Genomic DNA, 20336 nt, shown 5'->3' on the forward strand with positions numbered 1-20336 from the left:
TCCCATTAAAACATATATTTACCATCTGATAATAGGATGGACGTTCACTAAACATAGACTCCAATAGTCAGAATTTCTGACTCTTGCTAAACACGAGAAACCGACTCATACCCCACTCCCCCAACAAAACCCATTGCCTCCTGGTACCTCATTAGGGCTTAAAAGCAAAGTAACTTAGCATCAACATACATAAAATACCACACTCAAAAACATTCTATTTAAAGTAAAATGTGGAAACCCTCTAGCCTCATACCTATCTCACTCCACAACACCCCAATCTATTTCACAAATTCTAGCTGTCTGCAACAAAATTATATTGTTAATCATATAACTATTCTATTTGCTGTACATCAGACCTCTACTTCTGAGTGCTACTAATAAAATCTTGTTTGTATTACCGTATGTAAAAGTACTTAATTAACCAACCTTGAAAGGATGGAGCGGTGAGTGGGCCTTGCTGGGATTCAAACTTGTGACCTGCATACCACAGGGACCAGCATGTAACATCACAGCCACCCTGCGGTTATAAACGCCTGTACCTAAAATGGTCGAATTTTCTTTTTTCTTAACAAATTGAAAAACAATAATTCATTTTTGGACATATGCTTGTGACACAGCGTGACCAAAAATTAATTAAAATACCAAGGAGAAGAGTTGTTCATATGTTTAAATGAGAGATAGTTAAATGCTTCATTATTGGGTCTACCCCTTGTTTAGCCAAGGAGTCTTTCATTGGACAAGAGGGTTCTGACTTTTGGAGATCTAGATGGAGATCTTTTGTAGAGGATTAGCCAAGAGGCTGCTAAATTTACTTGAAATTGATAAAGTTCTTTATGGTAAGGTTAAAAAACTATAAATGGGTTGCCAAGGATAACTGTCGGTTGTCTTGCCTACTGGTCAACATGTTTCTGCCACCCACTAAGAGTACGATACACTCAAAAAGAAAGTTTGTGTGTATACTTGCGGATATTCTAATTGATTACTAAATAATTTGTATCTGTAATAATAGAAATAGAACAGGACTGATAAGGTTAGTTGAACAAGCACTAATGATTTGTATCACCGATAGAAACAAATTGATGGTGCAGAATCCAAACCTAGGGGAAAACATCAGAGACAGAAAAAGCATGCAGTGAATCCAAAGAAGTGGGGCTCACACGCATGTGGTAAAACTGAAAGCTAAAGTAAAAATAACCTGGCTTCCCTATGCAGTTAGGGGAAAAGAAAAAATGGAGGGGGTTCCCGGGTAACTTTCTGCATCAGACCCTATTGAAAAATACATGAATCTAATGTTGAGACAGGGTACAGGGCTAAATAAAAAATGGGATGGTCGTCAAAAATGAAAATAAAATAAAATTGTGTATCTTACCTCATCAAAAGGTGTTACCAAGATATTAATCTATAGTATACCACATCCTGATCTTCATCATATCATAGTCTGACAGGCAGATCAGCGGAGGAGACTGCATTATAGGCAACCTCATGGGCACAAGTTAGTCTAGTGTGCTGAGACACTCAATGCAATCCACATCATTGTTCATTTACATTAACCTAATCCTGCAACAAGAGGACAAGAGCATATTGTGCAATTATTTGTGTGCAAGCTTGAGTTAATGTCCACAAAGAAAAACTTAACACAAAGGGCAAGTGTCTATAAAAACTGGGTTAAGATGTAACATATATAGTGTGAAGGATGCTTAGAGGTCAGTGGAATTAGGGGAAATCAAAACCAACCAAAATTAATGTCCACATAAAAAACTTAACACAAAGGGAAGTGTCTATAAAAACTGGGTTAAGAGGCAACATGCATAGTGTGGAAGGATGCTTAGAGGTCAGTGAGATAAGGAAAAATCAAAAGTCCTCCCAAACCAATATAACTGGACGATATATTGAAAACAAACAAAGCAGGACCAGATGCGAGACTCTAAAATAGGGAGAAATGATCCTCCTAACCTGTATAATTAAGTGAATAGTATTAGTTGGAACCTGAAGAGTGGCAACAAGGGAAACAATTCAAAGGGATCAATTAAGTAGCTCAATAAATAGTGTTGAAGATTTATTTATATTTTTTAAAATCTAAGGCACTATTATTGATGTAGTAATTGGGAACAGGAAATATTGTCACTCAGGCCTCCGATCTGTGTGCAGAGTTTGAACACCTGTTGTTCTTTTTGTAACAGATGTTTGTTAATTGTTCAGTGATCCATATTGTTATTCATTTTTCAAGTATACACATTTAAGGATATTCTCACGGTGTCCATTTTCAAGGAAGTGGGTTGTCATGTGGATGGTGGTTTGGTTACATCTGATGTTGCCTTTTGTTAGCCAGTTCTTATCCTGACCTTCCTTGTGGTCATACAGACCTATTGGAGACCACAGGAACAAGTGATCATGTAAGTGGCATTTTCTGGACTGCAGTTAGGGTGCTTGCAGAGTATGCTTGTCACTGGGCAGATGCTAAGGGGCGAATTACAAATTCGGCTGTTGAACCACCCGAACACCAATACGGCAGTGGGGAGGCAGCAGTCAAGCTCGCGGCCTCCCCATCATAATTTTATGATGTTTCCATCAGGCTGAATGGTGGAAACAGTGCAAAGGCATTGGCCATGGCTCCCTCAGGCAGCAGAGGCCAATGCTGTTGCACACAGCACCCTCGGAATGCTCACTGTCTGCCATAGTAGACAGTGCGCATTCCGATGGTGCTGACGGGGGGCCCCTGCACTGCCCACGACATGGCCGTGGGCAGTGCGGGACACCCCTGTTGCCCCAACACTGCCTTTAGGCCAGCCTTTTCATGGTGGGGACCCCGCCATGAAAAGGCTGGCAAAAGGAAAGTTGATCAGTACCGCAGTGCCGAACTTTGCACCGCCATTGCTAACTATGACTTTCAACGTCACCATCCCATTGGGAACACTGATCCTGCTGGCAGCCTCCTGGTGGTAGGACCACCAGGTTTGTAATCTGGCAGTCCTACCACCAGGTTTGCAGTGGTCAGACCCTCACTTCGAGTTTGGCGGTCCTAGGACTACCAAACTCATTATCAGGTCCTAAATCTGCCACAACGAGAGTGGCCAGTCATGAATAGTGGACCCCCAAATGGTTGATTGTGTACTGGTAGTGGATTACCTGTTTTGTCTGGTAAGGATCAATTTAATCATCTGGCTAGTTCCCATCACAAAGGTTTTTCTAGTTGGGTCAAATCAGTGGTCAGAATATGTCATTGTTTGTTGATGGTTGTTTTGATGTTATTGAATGTTACCGAATATGTGGATACACAGGTAAGTCTATCATTGGGGTTTATATGTTGTTCTCAAAGAGAGCCTTGTGAGAATCATTGCATGCTCTTTTCCTTTTCCCGTTAAAAACTCTGCTGAGATAATGTTTTTCCAATAACTTTACGTATAGACTTTTGGCTTAGCTATTATAACGGCTTATCTCAGTGCAATTCGACCCAAGTCTGGGAAAGTGACCATACAGAGATTTTCCTGTTTGGACTGTGGATGGAAGCTGTCAAATTTTAGTAGTCCATCGTAAGCTGTGGGTTTGTGAAATACATTGGTGAGCCAACCTCTTTGCTTGGGCATAATATTCAGATCCAAATAAACAGTTTATATTTATTAAATGTGTGTGTGAATTCTCAGACATCGGTCTCTGGTGTTGATCCATTGTACACCTACATGGCAAAGTGTAAATAGCTCTCTCATTTAAACATAGCAACAACTCAACGTCTCAGCATTCTCCTTAAATCTTGGCCTCGTTGTATCACAAGCATTATTTTTACATGTCCTGGGGGTATATATAACAAACCTCCAGTAATTACTCTCACTCCCTACATTGTCGATGATAACAGATCAAGTTTGAACAGTTTTAACACATCACTGGTGTCAAATCCTTTGTAATAAGTGATGACAAAGATTGTGGAAGCATTTCCCATGATGTCATCAAGAATGCCAATTAGAACTCATGCTCATGAAGCATGAAAACTTGAGAGCTCTGCCTGAGAGTTATATTTGATCTATTGAGTCTGTAACACAATCGGATAAGGTGGTAGAAAAACACAAATGTAGCCATTCTGAAAGCTGTTCCACAGATGAGTTAGACTTCTGCCTGGAAAACTCATACTTTACACAGGAGTACATTTACATAGGGGAGCAGCTGAATAATGTATCTGTCTAGGTGGGACTTTTGTGTGATGAGATTAACATTAGACCAAGCTCTGGCTGGGGACTGAGTTTGCCGTCAAGAGTAAGGGCGGCTTTCGCGTGAGGCTTGGGGGATGAGACCGGAGTAGTTTAACATCTGAAAAGTGCAATACCCCACGCTTCAACAAGGTACATACTGATAACAATGCTGGTGGTATTCAAGGATTGCTTCCTTTCAATTAAAATTGCAGTTTTTATGAAGAAATAGCGACTACACCTCTCCAGTGAGCTACAACCAAAGGAGAACAAAGGATGCGCTTCTGTGAAGCTGTTCAGGCTCATGCCCTTATCCCAGGTGAAGAAAGACCTCAAAGCTTGTTAATACTGTAAATCATATTATAAGACTTCATAAGGTATTGTGGAATTGCTCTAATGCACGTACCTTCTTTCTTTAAATGACTTTGTCGGATCGAGTTCTACAATTTAACATGCTCTGTTTAACAATTTTCATGTAACTCGTAAACATGCGACACACGTAGGAGGGAACATGCTTGTAAATAGGGCTGATTATAAAAAAATAAATAAAAGGAGGAAAAAAAGGAAGGAAAAAAATGCTGATACTGTCGATGGAAGGGTGAAAATTAAATTGCAAGATTTAATAGAAATGTCTGCAGACACACTGCTTCCCTTTGAAAACGATCTCGCCAGAACTCTGTTCTAATGATTTATAACATCTTAATTCAACACGTATTTGTGTGTTTCCATTTCATAAGAGGCACACATGAAAAACACGTTAAAAAAACAGACTTATTCCGTACATATGGATATTATCTGAGACCTTTACCTCTTCTGCATACTTTTGATGCTATCAAACTCATTTAAGCTGAACACCCCTGCATTGTTGATACGGCATTCCATCATGAGCAGGCGTGTCAAATCACAATGATTGCAAGGAAACATGGCCCGTATAATTTTGAGGGCATACAGATCATCATCACTGCTGACTTTTCTGCTTCTACCAATCACAAGAGAAAATCATTTTTGGCTCTTTGTCCTAGGCTAAAGAAAAGAGATATTAAATATGGACTTTTAGAACTTGCAACTATGATTATAACATATCAAGGACAGATCAAGTAGTACTTTCACCCTCATGCTCTGGAATCTTCTTGAATGACTTAGACAAAGATGTCTCAGGAATAGACCATCAATCAACTCATCAGGACACAAGTAGTGCTTTTTCTCCAGACTCACAGGATCTTGGTGATTGGGAAACTGGACCTCGAAAATGACCTTCAGGTAGTACGTTTAAAACCAGAAAAGGGCAACAACAACAAACGGATACATCAAGATCACCATTGAAGACTTGACCATGTATTCAATTGATATCCTTTTTGTTCTTCCTTTTTTCCTTCTTGCTCTGTATATAATATTAAGTTATTTTTTTCTCTCATAGGGACAAGGTGGGAATAAATTGTTACTCCACCTTTCTTTCTTTTTATCCACCTTTTGTTATCCATGTCCTTTTCTTTTTATCTTTTCTTATTCTTCACTTTTCCCCTCTTTTTTATCAATATTGCTGGTATTAGTCCATAAATAATCAAAGTATACGATTTGAAAGTTAAGGTTACCAACCTGTTCTTTGCTCACAATATTTTGTAAGTTTAATGTCTTCTTTTATGCAATATATCAGTATTGTTCATTTACATGATTTTTGGCCTTACAGTATATCCCCTCCTCTGATTGTCCCTTACACACGCTACTCCAGTTAAAAGTTTTGAAAGTTTATGATTTTGAAACTTATACTACTTAGTCTGATTACTTATTGTTGGACTTATTTCTGTTTATTGAGATTTTTTTCATTGTTTTTGTCATAGTATAAGTTTTACCTATTGAATCATTTCAACTTAGTTTTTTTGCTGCTCTAAACTTATTTTATATTCATAACAATGTTACATTAGCATGTATCCATATAAATTCTTCTTCTGCTCACTGTTTTAATACCATCCCTCTTTCCCCATGCAACCTACCTAAAAAAAGACAATGAAAAGAGTCTCCATGAACGTACATGTTTCGACACACTTTATTAAACGTAAGAAGATCTTGACATACATTGGTCACAATAAACCGGAAGTGGGTTTACTACAAGAAACACACCTCACACACTTAGAAAGGTAAAAATTAAAACATGACTGGAAGGGTCAAGTTATTCATGTGAGTATTGATACAAAACACTCTACTGATTCACACACAACGCATAGAAAATGCAGAGTTGCTCTTCTTTTTAATAAACACCTTTCCTATAAAATATTACAAACCTGGGTAGATAATGAAAGTCTTTACATTTCTGTCAAACTCCAAATACACAACTCAAATCTGATAGTGGGAACAATATATGTACCTACAGACTCTAAACTTACCTTTATATCCCAACTCAGTAGATTATGAACACTATTTGGAAGCACGTGTGTACTGATTGGAGGAGACTGGAACATTTCAATTGACCCATTTATTAAAAGATCAGGTAAACCGGATACACAACATGAGAAGGACAGTTATATATTAAAAGACTTTATTAATGACTATTTCCTGCAATAACCATAGAGATTCTTACACCCGACTGAGAGAGACTACTTTTTACTTCATTCCCTCACAGTATCTGTACAAGAATTAATTATTTCCTAACATCCTCATCTGTTTTACAGTTGGTAACTGATACACAGATTGTCCCTTGTAGCATACCAGATCATGATCTTATTGACATTAGTATTGATCTAGGCCTTTCATGAGATCCAAATACTCAAATGAGACTTAGGGCCTCACTATGAATTTGGCAGGCATGAGTCCAGCAAACTTGCAGTGGCAGTCTGACCACTGTGCCCTTGACTGTCTGACCGCTAAATTATGACTTTGGCAGTCAGACCGCTAAAGAACCACCATCCCCACTGGGAACATGGTTCATGACAGCGGTCAAAATTGCAACCAGCCATGGCGGAGCTGAACAACCCCTATATTTGCAAGCCTTTCAATGGCGGGGAGCCCTCCATGAAAAGTGTGGTGGAAAGGAAGTACTGGAGGTCTCAGGGGGGCCCCTGCACTGTCCACAAATAACTCATGGGCAGTGCAGGGGCCCTCCTGCCCAGCACTGTAGGAATGCTTTGCAGACACTGCGCATTCCGAGGGTGCTGGAGTGTTAGGATCTTGGCTTTGGCTTCCTTAAGGGAGCCGAGGTCAATATCCTAACACTGTTCCAGCTGGTCATCCCAGTGGGAAAACGTGTTACAATGTTTCCATTAGTCAGTCCGGCAAAAACAATTTAATACGCTTAGGGGGAACGTCACCACTATGGCAGTGGCGTCATCCCTGTAAGTTTGGTGGTCCCGTGGTGGTACTGCCAAACTGGTAATGAGGCCCTTAAATTCTCTTCATTTAGAACCCCACAAGAAAAACAAATACTATGTTCATACATGGAACAACTCTTGAATGAGAATGAACACTTGGTATCCTCCGCACATGCACTCTGGGGTGCAGGGAAGCCTGTATAGAGGGATGATAATGAGGGATACTGCACTTGCTAAAAAACGTACAAATGCCACCAGAATCACATCTGAAAAGAAATTGCACACCTCTCCTCAACCTACTCTCATAAACAATCCCCAATACTTCTGCAAAAATTACTATCTGGAAAATATGATCTTAATAATCTCTATACCTTTTATGCAGAAAAATGTCTGTTCCGACTTCGTCAACGTCATTATAAATGTGGGCAAAACGCTGGGAGATTATTAGTCTATCAACTACGTCAACACGAAAGTGCAAGAACAATCCCCGTCATTAGACATTCTGATGGTACTTTACTTGCACTCCCTTCAGCGGTTCTTTCTAGATTTCAAAATTTCTATGATAATTTCTCCACATTCATTGATTGCTTAGATCAATCCAAAGAAAATACCTTTTTTTCCAACCTTAACCCTCTGAAATTGACATTGGAACAGAAACAAAAATTAGAAGGGGAGATTACTAACAAAGAGGTTTTAAGGGTAATCAACTCATTAGTTATGGGTAAGTCACCGGGGGAAGATGGACTCCTGATGTAATTTTACAAAATCACTAAAATACACATCATCCCTTTATTGGTATCAGTATTTAACAAAGCTTTAAAATGAAGACACTTACACCCTGACTTTTTAAGAGGTCGGATTACGGTAATCCCTAAACTAGGTAAAGATCCTTTAGAATGCTCCAGTTATAGACCAATTATATTAATAAACTCTGATGTCAAAATCCTGGCTAAAATATTGGCACAACATCTGGGCTCATTAATCACTTCTTTAATACATCCCTCTCAAGTTTGTTTCATCCCTTGCCGATCATCCACTAATCATCTTCATAGAATTTCTCACACATTGTGGGAGCTGCAAAATGATAAGGAAGAGAGTATCTTTCTTTCACTTTCAAAAAACTTTTGATAGAGTAGAATGGGGATACTTACTTCGTACTATGGAAAAGATGGGCTTTCGCAAATCTTGTTCACTGAAGCTGCATCTTTTGCAGGCAACATTGACAGATTTGTCCTGGTTCTCCATAGCTCAAAAAAAATGACTAAGTCCCAGTGTTTGAAAATGTCGGAAACTTCTTCCTGGTTACTACGTCTGCTTTCACACAGCTTTACGAGGTTTCTAGGTGCAGTCTGCAGTGGCACAGTGGCACAGTGGAAGGCAGGCTCAACCCTCTGATGTCGAGGGCTGCAGCACAATTAAACAGTCTCATCTGGTCTGCTAGTTCTTCTACCAAGAGGCCTTCTTCAGCCTTTTATGTCCCTGACATTACAATAGTTCATCTGATCTGATCTTTGAGAAAACTTCAAATCCAGTTGTTTGGAGAAGATGATGTTTAGAAGCTTTTCTTATAAGGTCACTAGTTAGTCGTTGGGGATGTCTCCTAAAGCATTTCCTAAAAGGTTTTCACATTTCACCAGCCCTCTTTTATATTAGTTTCTGTTGCATTGCTACACACCTATCTCAGAATTCTGCACTCTAGGGGTCCTCCAAAACAGGTGTACCCTTGGGTCAGTGTGCAGAACGTTGAGTTCCCCCCCACCCCCCTCCCCCCCCAGGACTGTCATATGTACATGATGGAACCCCCTTTGAAAATCCTTTACCAATTGATTCTAAGGCCATAAGGCCAGCACACCTCTCCATTTTGAGAGGAAACCGATTAATTCAGATTAGAGCAGCTTCAAAGTCATCCCTTCCATAATAGCACTATGTATCAAACACATGCTAATCTGGAACATTTTACGCAGTTCTTTGCAAAGGACATTTGTGGTGTGCCTGCCCATTCCACTTTACCATACTCCAAGATTAATAGCAACTTCTCTTCCCTGTTTCCTACTAGCAGACCCAGCTCTATTGATCTATCTTTCCCTGAAAGAGTATTTCATACCTTATCAATGTACTAATTATTCTTACTTAGGAAGCAGAGCCTGCTGATAACTGAATTAATTACTGACCAGACTTTCAAGCAGAGACAGACAAGTTTTCAGAAAATCTACTTTGCAATATAGTTAATTTTAATAGAAATCTATGATTACCACTGACTTTGATTTTTGATGAACATTCCAAAAGTGGGCGGACAGTCTCTATAGCTTTTTCCTCACCTGTCCTGAGAGATAATAATTCTTCGGTTCACAAATAGCCTTTTACCATGCAAAAGGCCACAATAGGCAATGCAGTGAAAACTATGTTTGTGTCTTTTCTCAGCAGGAACATACAGATCTAAATATTAAGCCTATCCTACATAATGGTCCTATACCTTCTAGGATTTAGGCACTATGTGGAAGGGTCTTAGATGCTTGTCAAAATTGGTTTCCTTTGACATCTGTCTGCTGCAGTGAGTATATATCCGAATAGCGTTAGAAAAATATCATCAGACAGAAATATTGTGCCTAAATATCGTTTACAAAATCATTGTCTCATTGAGTTTAGATTTTCTATTATTGACTGCAGTGGGGCGATAGTTTGTATATGATTTTTAAGCAAAATATTTCTGCCATACCATATTTTGGTACTGGTATTGTGTTACTGTAGCAATGCTACTTTGCCCACAGCAGTTCAGAGCTAACATGGCAGGCCCAAATAATGTTTTAAAATTCACTTAAGTGGATAGTGTGAATCCACACCACACCCACATTTGACATTTAGGCCCTCATTATGACATTGGCGGTCAGGTGACGCCACGCTGGTGATGGTGGTAGTACCGTCACCAGGCTGGCGGTAATGACCGCCAAATTATGACCATGGCAGTGATCCCCCCCATAGACAGCCAACACCCCAACCACCAGTGCGGTACAGCCACTGACCACGGCGGTAGCCACCTACCGGCAGGGGGAAGACAAGGATCCGCCCACCAAATTATGACATAGCAGACCGCCAGGATGTGCGGGGCATTAGCAACGCCACCAAAAGCCTGGCGGAAACACATCAGATAAAAGAAGACACACACCTCCAGGGACACAGAGGAGTCCGCGGCCGCCATGGCACCCGAACTGGAAGTCTTCCTGATGCTGTACCACCCGATGACCATCCAGGAGCACCAACGCCAACAAAGATGATGACGGTGAATACAGCCGTCTAGCAAACAAGGGAGGGAGGGAGGAGAGAGTGACACACACACACGCACAACACATACCAAACACACATGCCACACACCCAGAACAATCGGCAGAGCAAATCAACAGCAACATAACCCAGGAGCAAAGAAAGCAAGGACACATCCCTGTTGTCCAACCACTGTAATTAGGTGGGAACAGCGTCCGCGCACCAAAATATATACACCTATACAATTATACATATGTACATCAAGGGTCATTGGCCAGTACAAAGTTCTTAATGGCCACAGGGCAACGCCCAAGGCCCATCTTGACTCCTGACAGCCTAGGCACTCAACTGGGCAGGCACATCATGGAGATGGCAGGCAGGCACCTCAGGGGGTAGGGGGGGTTCTTGGGAGGGGGGTCCTTGGGCTTGGGTTTGGGAGGGGACGGGCCCTTGTCCTTATGGATAGGGGGCGGAGGAGTGGCCTTGGGACCAGGGACAGAAGTGCCACTCTTGTTTCCCTTAGGGGTGGGGGAACTCTTAGGGAGAGGAACAGGAGCCGAATGGGGACAGGACGGGAGGTGGGGTAGGGAAGAGGTCAAGGTGGGAAAGGAAAATCTTCTTAGGACCAGTGGGGCGGGATGTGAGAGGAGGAATGGGAGTGGAGGTAGAGGGAATGGTTGCAGGAGGAGGAGATGGGCTGGACTTGGGTGCAGGTGCATGGACAGTGTGCGTGTGTGAGGTGGATGGCTGTTGGGAGTCTGAGTGAGGGCGTTTATGTGTCTTTGGAGGGGGGGCAGACAGGGTGGGGGAGGACAAACAGGATGTGCAGGTGTATGTTGTGGTGGTGTCTGCAAGTGAGTTGGGTGTGCTGCACGAGGTGGTGATAGTGGTGGTGGTGACTGCACATGTGGTGTGTGGGGTGCATGTCTGCGTGTCTGCTGTTGTGCTGACTGTAGGCAAGGCTGTACAGGCGGCAGGATCTGGGAGTTATGATGCAGTGCATGGAGGTGTGAGTGCTGATGTGACTGTGAGGGAGGAGGAGGAGGGGGAGACAGTTGAGGCAGTGGCTGTTGTAGTATGTGCATCTGGTTGTTGGCTGTTTGTTTTGCTTGTGGAGTGAAGTGTGATGCCTGTGTTTGTCTGTGCGAGTCCTATCTGTTGTTCTGTGTGCATGCTTGTCAGATTGTGTGTGTGGGATGGGTTGGGGGAGAGTGCTATGGGCATGGGAACAGGTAGTTGGAGGGGGACGGAAGAAACAGGTACACTGTCTGCCATCAGAGAGGAGGCCAGAGCCTGAAATGATCTCATTAGGGCCGCCAAGCCACCTTGAATGCCCTCCAGGTAGGCATTGCATTGCTGTATCTAGGATGCCAGCCCCTGGAAGGCATTCACTTTGGTTGAATGCCCTACAGAGATGGACCTCAGGAGGTCAATAGCCTCCTCAATGAGGACAGCAGGGGTGACTGGGGCAGGGCCTGAGGTGCCTGGGGCGAGGAGATGGCCGTCCTACTGGTTGAGCAGGCACAGGCAACTGGGTGGGGGGCTACTGGGAGGGCGGTGCTGGGACAGGGGTGGCGGAAGATCTTGCAGCTGTGGTGGTCCCAGAGGGGTTTGCCACCACCAGGGAGTTCCCATCAGTGGAGGAATCAGAGTCTGTAGTCATTGCTTCAGTCGCCCCTGTGGTGCTCCCCTCGCTCTCCAACCCACTGGTCCCCTCGGTGTTGGTGGCCTCCTGGGTCCCGTGGGATGCAGCTCCCTCAATCGCCAGTGCCCATGCTCCTTTGCCAGAGGATGCTAATGCGCACATGGACAGGATGACAAAAGGAGAGAGGGTGGGGCCGAAAGAAAGGGAGCACAGGATCAATCACAGCGCCAACAGTACAGATGGCATACACATCACAATCACTCCCCGGTACTTACATTGGGCAGTATGGACCACAGTGACAAACCATTGCCTAGGTACGGCAGCAGGAAGGAACCCAAACACTACCATCTGCACACCTACTGGGACCAACTAAGCCCTGTCTGCCATGGTATGCTAGCTACCTAGCAATACCAGAAATGCATACCACCCTACATAGCTAAGCAGGACCACCCAAGAATGGCTAAACCAGCATATTGGGGCATCCACTGACTAGAACCTTGCACCCAAACCCCATGGCAGGCAACATATACAAAATACCACACAATCTGTACTCACCCCCTTGTGGCTGCTGTGCTGCCCTCAAGCACCCATCCAACTCAGGATTGGCTACCGCCAGTATGTGGGCCATTAGGGGGGGTCAGGCTCCGACGGGCTCCCCTCCCTCATTGGGAGGCCATCCCCAGCTGGGCCTCCGCTGTCTTCCGGGCCCAGCGTCTCAGGTCCTCCCACCGTTTCCTGCAGTGGGTGCTCCCCTGGCTATGGACCCCCTAGGGTCCGCACGTCCTTGGCGATGGCACTCCACAACCCCTTCTTCTGATGGGTGCTGACCTGCAGAGGAAACAGACAGAGGACACGATGAACCATACAATCCAGCCTGTCTCACAAATGGCTTACATAATGCATTTGCCCCTCATCAAGCACACGCATGACCCGTACCTCTGCATTCACATTGCCTGCAGCCATACCCCCCCAAATGCCACCCTGCTAGCACACACATACATCTACATGAAGCCATGTTGCATACAACGTACCCATGATGTACTCACCTGTTGGTCTGGAGGCCCATACAACTGCCCATACAGGAGTAGGACCCCATCCACAAGCTTCTCCAACTCTTATGACATGAAGGCTGGGGCCCTTTTCCCTGTAGCCATGGCAGGTTCCAGACACAGGTCACAACAGCACACACAGTGGAGATGTCGTTGAGTGGAAAGTCAGGAATCGAGTGAAGTGGTAGAAAGAAAATGGTGGTCACGTCCACGGCGGTGAACACCGTCACCGCTGGGGTTGATCATCATTGCTTCCTGTACTCCATAGAGCCCCATGTTAGCCAATGAGGAATAACACGGTGGTGCAGACCGCCTTCCACCATGACGCCTAATGCCGGAGGAGTGAGGTCACTCCCACCTGTCCCTGCATACAGGACAGGCGGTTGTCATTTCCTACTGCTAGTACTCATGTTTTGAATTTATATCGGCATCATTGGTGTCAACTGTACACACCTAGACAATTCTAGTGCCCTACATACATACATGCTCTGTGTACTATGATGTTGTGTGTCCATAGGTCCTATTGTTACACCCATTTTACTTTTGGCTCACTTAGATACCACCTACTGTGGAGGAATAGGAGGAGGAGTCAAGCACCCATGTACAGACCCCTTGAGGACTTGGCTACACTGGAGGACCGGCAAATTATACTCACCTATCGTCTGGACAGGGCCAAAATCACAGAGCTCTGTGCACAATTGGAGCCTGATCTGCTACCTGCTATCCGCTGCACCACAGTAATTCCCCTTCTTGTGCGGCTACTGTCAGTGCTCGATTTCCTGGCAACTGTGTTTTTCCAGGTGACTGTGGGCTTGGCTGCAGGAATGTCACAGCCAATGTTCTCAATTGTGCTTGGAAGGGTTTTAGCTGCCTTGCTCAAACACATTGCATTCCCCCAGGTTGATGATTTGACCATTGTGAAGGCCGAATTCAAAGCAATGGGACACATACCACATGTGATTGGGGCCACAGACGGGACTCATGTTGCCTTAGTCCCTCCCAGGGTAATTGAGCAGGTTTACAGGAATAGGAAAAGTTTCCACTCTCTCAATGTCCAGATGGTGTGCCTTGCTGACCAGTACATCTCCCACGCCACTGGTAAGTACCCTGGATCTGTGCATGATGCCTATGTGTTAAGGAATAGCAGCGTCCCACAGGTGATAGCACGACTAGAGAGGCACAGAGTGTGGCTTATAGGTGAGCTTGAGTCCCCACCCAGTGTATGTCAGTATATGCCTACTGGAGTCATACCCCATGCCATTGTACATGGCTAATAAGTGTCACTCACTCCTTCCAGGTGCCTCCGGCTACCCAAACCTGTCTTGGCTTTTGATCCGTTAGGAATCTGAGAACAGGGGCTGAAAATCTGTACCTTGATGCACATGGGCGTACCAGGAGGATTGTGGAATGCACTTTCGGTCTCCTGAAAGCCAGGTCCAGGTGCCTCCATTTAACAAGTGGACCCCTATGCTACTTCTCTGAGAAGGTCTCCCAGATTGTGGCGGTCTGCTGCATGCTGCACAATTTAGCCCTCAGACGCCATGTGCCCTATCTTCAGAAGGAAGGAGGGAGGTGAGAATGCACCTGTGGCAGCAGTGGACACTGAGGACAGTGAGGAGGAGGGTGTGGACAACAGGACACATATCATTCAGCAGTACTTCCAATGACACTCAGGTATGACTGTTTATCTATACAAGTCTCCATTTTAGTAAAGTGCTGCGTGGCTGTTGCGTTGTGCCATCCACTATCTTTGCATCATAATTGACTGTCACCTATGCCTTCCCTTATTGCAGATGTTGGTGTGGTTACAACAGTGTACTGATGTGTTGACTACAGACTGCTGAGACACATGTGTTGGATGGATTCACACATTACAGGACATTTGCACAGGATAATGCAGTTCAATAAGGTTCAATACATCAAGATCAGATTTCTTTCTGATAAAGCACTATTACTCAAGTTGTGTTCAATGGTGTTTATTTGAATAATAAAAAAATATTTAAAAAACAATGGAAAATGCAATAGAGCGGGGCAATGGTTGGGAAAGGTCCAGTGTAGTGGCCCAGTCTGTTTGTAGCACAGGTCCAGTGTCCATGGAACCATAGGAAGAGGAGCAATAGCAGTTCAAAGTGAACAAGGTGAATACGTGGAACACAAGGGGCACATTCTGGAGGGGCTCATTTCTTGGCGGTGGTCTTGGTCTTGGCAACTGTCTCTAGTGTCTGTCTGGGTCACAGGGAACGTTTGCAGGGTGGTTCATCTTCTGCAGGGAGAGGAGTGCTGGTGGCCTGTGAGTCCTGTGGCAGGGCCTCCTGTCCACTAGCTGCAACAGATGTGAAGGGATGGTCAGTACAATGGCTAGTGGAAGGGGCCTGCTGGCGTGTTGTGTACTCACGCATGATGTTCGCCATGCCACTCAGCTCCCCTGCAATGGAGGCCATGGTGGTATTCAAGGCCTGCAATTGTTGCATGACCTCCTGGTGGAGTTCCTCCTGCAGCTGCTGGGTCTCCTGCATGATGTTGATCACCTGACCCATCCTGTCCTGGGATTGTTGGTATGCCCCAAGGACATTTGTGAGTGCCTCCTGGTTGGTTCCATGGGCCTGGCCTCCCCCTGGTGCACAGATGTCCTCCTACTTTCCCTGGCCCCCTGTACCTGTGTCCCATGAATGGCGTGCCCACTCTCACTTATACCAGGACCTTCATCGTCTTGCCTGTGTGGTGTCACCTTGGGTCCCTATACAGGTGGGCACACTACTGATTGACGTGTCCTGGGGACATAGGTTTGGGGGCAGTGGCTGGATGCTGTGGTGTTTGAGTCTGAGGGGGGGGCTATGATGGACTGGCTGTGGGATGTGGTAGCCAACAGACCTGTGGTCCCAGAAGGGACAGGGACTTCATTCAGATCAAGACCTCCAGAGTTGCTATCATCACTGAGGGTTTCTTCTGGTGGGGGACTAGGTTACCGTCCCACCTTCTTGCGCTGGCATGGGCTGGGACACCTGTGGGGATGTAGGTGATTTGTTAGGGTAATTGTCTGTCACATATTCCGTATTTCTACCTTTCCCAATGATATTGGTGTGGTCCTCCCACCTTTGGTAGTGTGTGATGATGGATTGTGAGATTGATAGTTCTACATGCTGTCCATGCATTGCTGGTTGGTGTGCATGCAGAGCTGGGAGGGATGTGCTTGCAGTGGGTAATGCATGCAGGGGTAGACATTTAGGTGTGGTAATTGAGGTGGTGCACTGTGTGGGATGGAGTGGGGTCGAGGGAGTCAGGGTGAGGGGTGACATGGCATGCAGGTATGGGTGATGGTAAGTTGCTAATGGTGGCTCACCAGTGTCCAGTCCTCTGGCTACTCCAGTGAGGCCCTCAGGATGCAGTATTGACAAGACTTGCTCCTCCCATGCTGTCAAATGTGGGGGAGGAGGTAGGGGTCTACCACCAGTCTACCACCAGTCCTGATGACGAGCTGGTGCTTTGCTGCAGTTGATCGCAACTTCCCCCGTAGGTCATTCCACCTCTTCCGTATGTCATTCCTTGTGCGTGGGTATTGTCCCACACCGTTCACCCTGTCCACGATCCTCCGCCATAGCTCCATCTTCCTGCCACTGGAGATCTGCTGTACCTGTGCTTCAAACAGCTGTGGCTCTACCCTGACTATTTCGTCCACCATCACCCGCAACTCCTCATTAGTGAAACAGGAGTGCCTTTGTGGGGACATGGGTGTTGTGTGGTGTGTTTGTGTTGTACAGAGGGTGTTGAGTGATGTGGTGGGGTGTGTGGTGTGTGGTGCTTGACAGATGAATGGGTAGTTGTGGTATGTTTGTGCAGTTATCTCTGGGATTGGCCTGGCAAGGTGTAGCGGTCTTCTCGTGTTTGCAAAGGATTGTGGGTGATGTGGGAGTGTGTTTTATAGTGCTGTTGGTGGGTGTGTGGGTTGTGTGCATTTGTGTCAGGTGTGGGTTTTCTTGGACTGGCCAATGTTAGCTTGTTTTGGTTTTAGGTGCCCATTTCTGCCGCAGTGGTGTGCACCGCTAATGGTTTACCGCCGCTGACTATCCACTGTGGTGATTCGTGGGTCATTATTTGGAGGGTGGTGTTTTTCTGGCGAAACAGTATCGGTGCTAGTTCTGCGTTCGTTGGGTCTGGCGGATTTGTGGTTGTGGCTGGTTTCTGTCGGTTTTGTGTGTGTGTCATAATCTGGAAGGTGGATGTTCGCCTCCGTAGCGGTATGTTGGCAGCCGTCACCATGGCGGTATTCGGAAAATACCACCAATGTCATAATGAGGGCCTACATTTTTATGGCACTTGTGCTGTTTCTACACCATTGTATGTTGGCCTTCCCTAAAAGATAATTTAAATCAATCGGAATTAGCCATTCTTCTACCATGTTTACAAATGCACTATGGACTGACCAGAGTAATTCCTCAATGTCTAAAGGCAAACTAGCAGTAAATCCATTCTTGAAAAATGGGAAACTATTAAAAAAAGATTAATTGTCCCAGAACTAAATGGAAAGATGACCCAATAGCAGACCACAAAGCAGTATAAAAAGTCAGAATAATGGACCTGATTTGATTTGCGTATGTTCTTTTCTAGCTGACAATAGATGATGCATGGAAAGATGCCCATGAATTACTAAGGGCTTTCTTAAACTTAAAAGGACAGTCTTAAGACAGTCCCAAGCTTGGGCAAATTCTCTTTTTATGTAAAATCCAGGAAGAACTTAGTGAAACATGGCCATAGTGAGAGCAGTGACAGTAGCAAAACTCCAACAGAAAGTCTCTTTTTCACACACATTTAAAGAATTAGATTTTCAGGAAGGAAACCCTCACAAAAACAACTCCAGTCAAATGCACAAGTTTATGGAGCACTATTGAATGCAATAACAAATCAATGAAATAAAACTACTTCCAAATAACTAACAAATTAAGATAACTTAGCAAATTCAATCCTAAACAAATCAAGCGCTGAAACCTGTAAATCTCTCTCCTTTTTTGCTTTGGCATCGGGAGGCCAGACATTGTTGTGCGTCTCACAGTTCTGTTCAATCTTCCTTAAGTTATGGATTTCTTTATCTCTTGCTAGATTGCTCCAACAATTCGGGATTGTGCCTGCAATTCCAGTTCAACCTAGATGAAGAAGGCAGTGCAGAAATCCTCCAGGCTGCAGTGTGGATATTCCTGGTCAGTTCTTGCAACAGGAGAAGTCAATTGACCATCACATCATACCTTTGCCAATCGGACTGTGTGGACCACACTCTTGTTCAGCGGATGCCACTTACCATTCAGAGAAGCGGATGGTACAAAGTCCCAATTGTATCATCCAAATACCAGTTCCTAACTAGGGGAGAAAAAAAGTTACGTATCAAGATGGGATGTAAAGGCTGCATGGGAGGCCTTGGCCTACCCAATATTAGCGGCTCTCACCGGCCATTCATTGTAGCAGAGGCCAGGAGACTGGTGGTGCATCCGCTGGCCCAAAGGAGTTTGACATGCAGCTCTGATTCAGATATGTGCTGTCGGATGAGTTTCTATGTAAACTTCAAAGAAATTGGCTGGAACAATTGGATCATAAAGCCAGAAGGATACTACATGAATTACTGCAAAGGTCAATGCCCCATCAGTCTGGCTGGGAATCCAGGGACTGCTGCCTCATTCCACACTGCGGTTTATAACCTTATTAAAGCCAACAATGTCCTGGCGTCAATGGGCTCCTGCTGTGTAGCTACTTACCTACAACCACTGTCTCTACTTTACTTTGACAACAGTACAAACATCATCAAAAAAGACATTGCAAATATGATTGTGGAAAGATGTGGATGCACATAGTGCCATATTATCGACTTAAGCATCCAGCAACAAGAAGTTCAATGAGGTTGTAAGCAACTGCAGCTGTCCAAAGATTCACAATACTAAAGAATGAAACTGTATATAATAAATAAAACACAATAGTTTGTTTCCATCGTGTATGTGAAATCCCATGGTGATCTAAGGGAAGCAAGTCAATTGGACAGGGCGACTGAGGGTGGCAGTAATGAGTAGAACTCCTTTAACTTGCAAGAGGCGCGGAGGTTTCACTGAAATGTACTAGACTCTATCTAGATTTTCAGTTTATTGAATATGGAGACTAAAGACTGTCACAAACACATTGTATTATAGAGTACGAAATATATGCTCTGTGGAACGTTAATGTTCTGTACTTGAAACCCCATGGACCAGAGCACAGATATTTACACTGAGTGGTTAGTATAACAAGCTTGGCATGGTCAACAGGTCTTGCCTTTGGAACCTTTTGACTTTGCCAGTGCATTATGGCGATGCTCTAGAGTGTTGGACTTAATCCCAATGCTGAGCAGAATTGTCCCAAAGACAAGTAAAAAGTTTGATGACATGACCGCTGCTATGAGTCGTGTCGTTCCGCTGATGCAAACATGTGTTATGGCATAATGTGAGTATGTGCCAGAACACACGTACACATCAGTGGAATGATGTGGGGGGCATTTGCTTAAATAGTTTTTTGTACAGATCTGAGAGGGCAATGCTGAGATCATGCTTGTTTCTGGTTCAGGGAGGACCTGGCCTGGCAGTTCCTGCTGAACTGTTCCCACGGGGAACAGGGTCAAGACTGATTTGCATATGGCTGGGTCCAAACTGGAATGGCATGGCAAGCAAAGAAACTGATGGATTAAACCCAGATATGTGACTGGGGGTGAATGTTTGATTTGCTCTGCATTCCGTCCATCATCTGTTGTGTTGTATTTAAAGCGTTACAACCCCTCAATAACCTTCCTACAAGAAACACACGTTAGGGGGGATTGTATTAAATTACTGCAACAACAGTGGCAGGGTCAAGTTTATGCCACATCCTTCTCAGGCTACGCAAGATGGGTGCTGAT

At 44.6% G+C, this 20336-nt stretch overlaps 1 protein-coding gene across 8 annotated transcripts in view; it reads left to right on the top strand.

Annotated features, from left to right (window-relative positions):
* The window catches only part of LOC138292284 (inhibin beta C chain-like), a 583648-nt gene that overhangs the window by 60201 nt on the left and 503111 nt on the right, over positions 1 to 20336 (top strand). The window contains exon 4 of one of the 8 annotated variants that reach the window (XR_011202633.1): positions 18527 to 18629. The exons of 6 other annotated variants lie outside the window; for them this stretch is intronic. Coding sequence is in view for 1 of the 2 variants with exons in the window: in XM_069230793.1 (XP_069086894.1) it covers positions 18527 to 19269 (743 nt within the window). In the remaining variant the exon portion in view is untranslated. Of the gene's footprint in view, positions 1 to 18526; positions 19399 to 20336 lie in introns of those variants that run through there. One more of the 8 variants, XM_069230793.1, reaches the window with a different exon arrangement.

Source organism: Pleurodeles waltl, chromosome 4_2 (assembly GCF_031143425.1).
Source record: "Pleurodeles waltl isolate 20211129_DDA chromosome 4_2, aPleWal1.hap1.20221129, whole genome shotgun sequence".
Taxonomy (NCBI): domain Eukaryota; kingdom Metazoa; phylum Chordata; class Amphibia; order Caudata; family Salamandridae; genus Pleurodeles; species Pleurodeles waltl.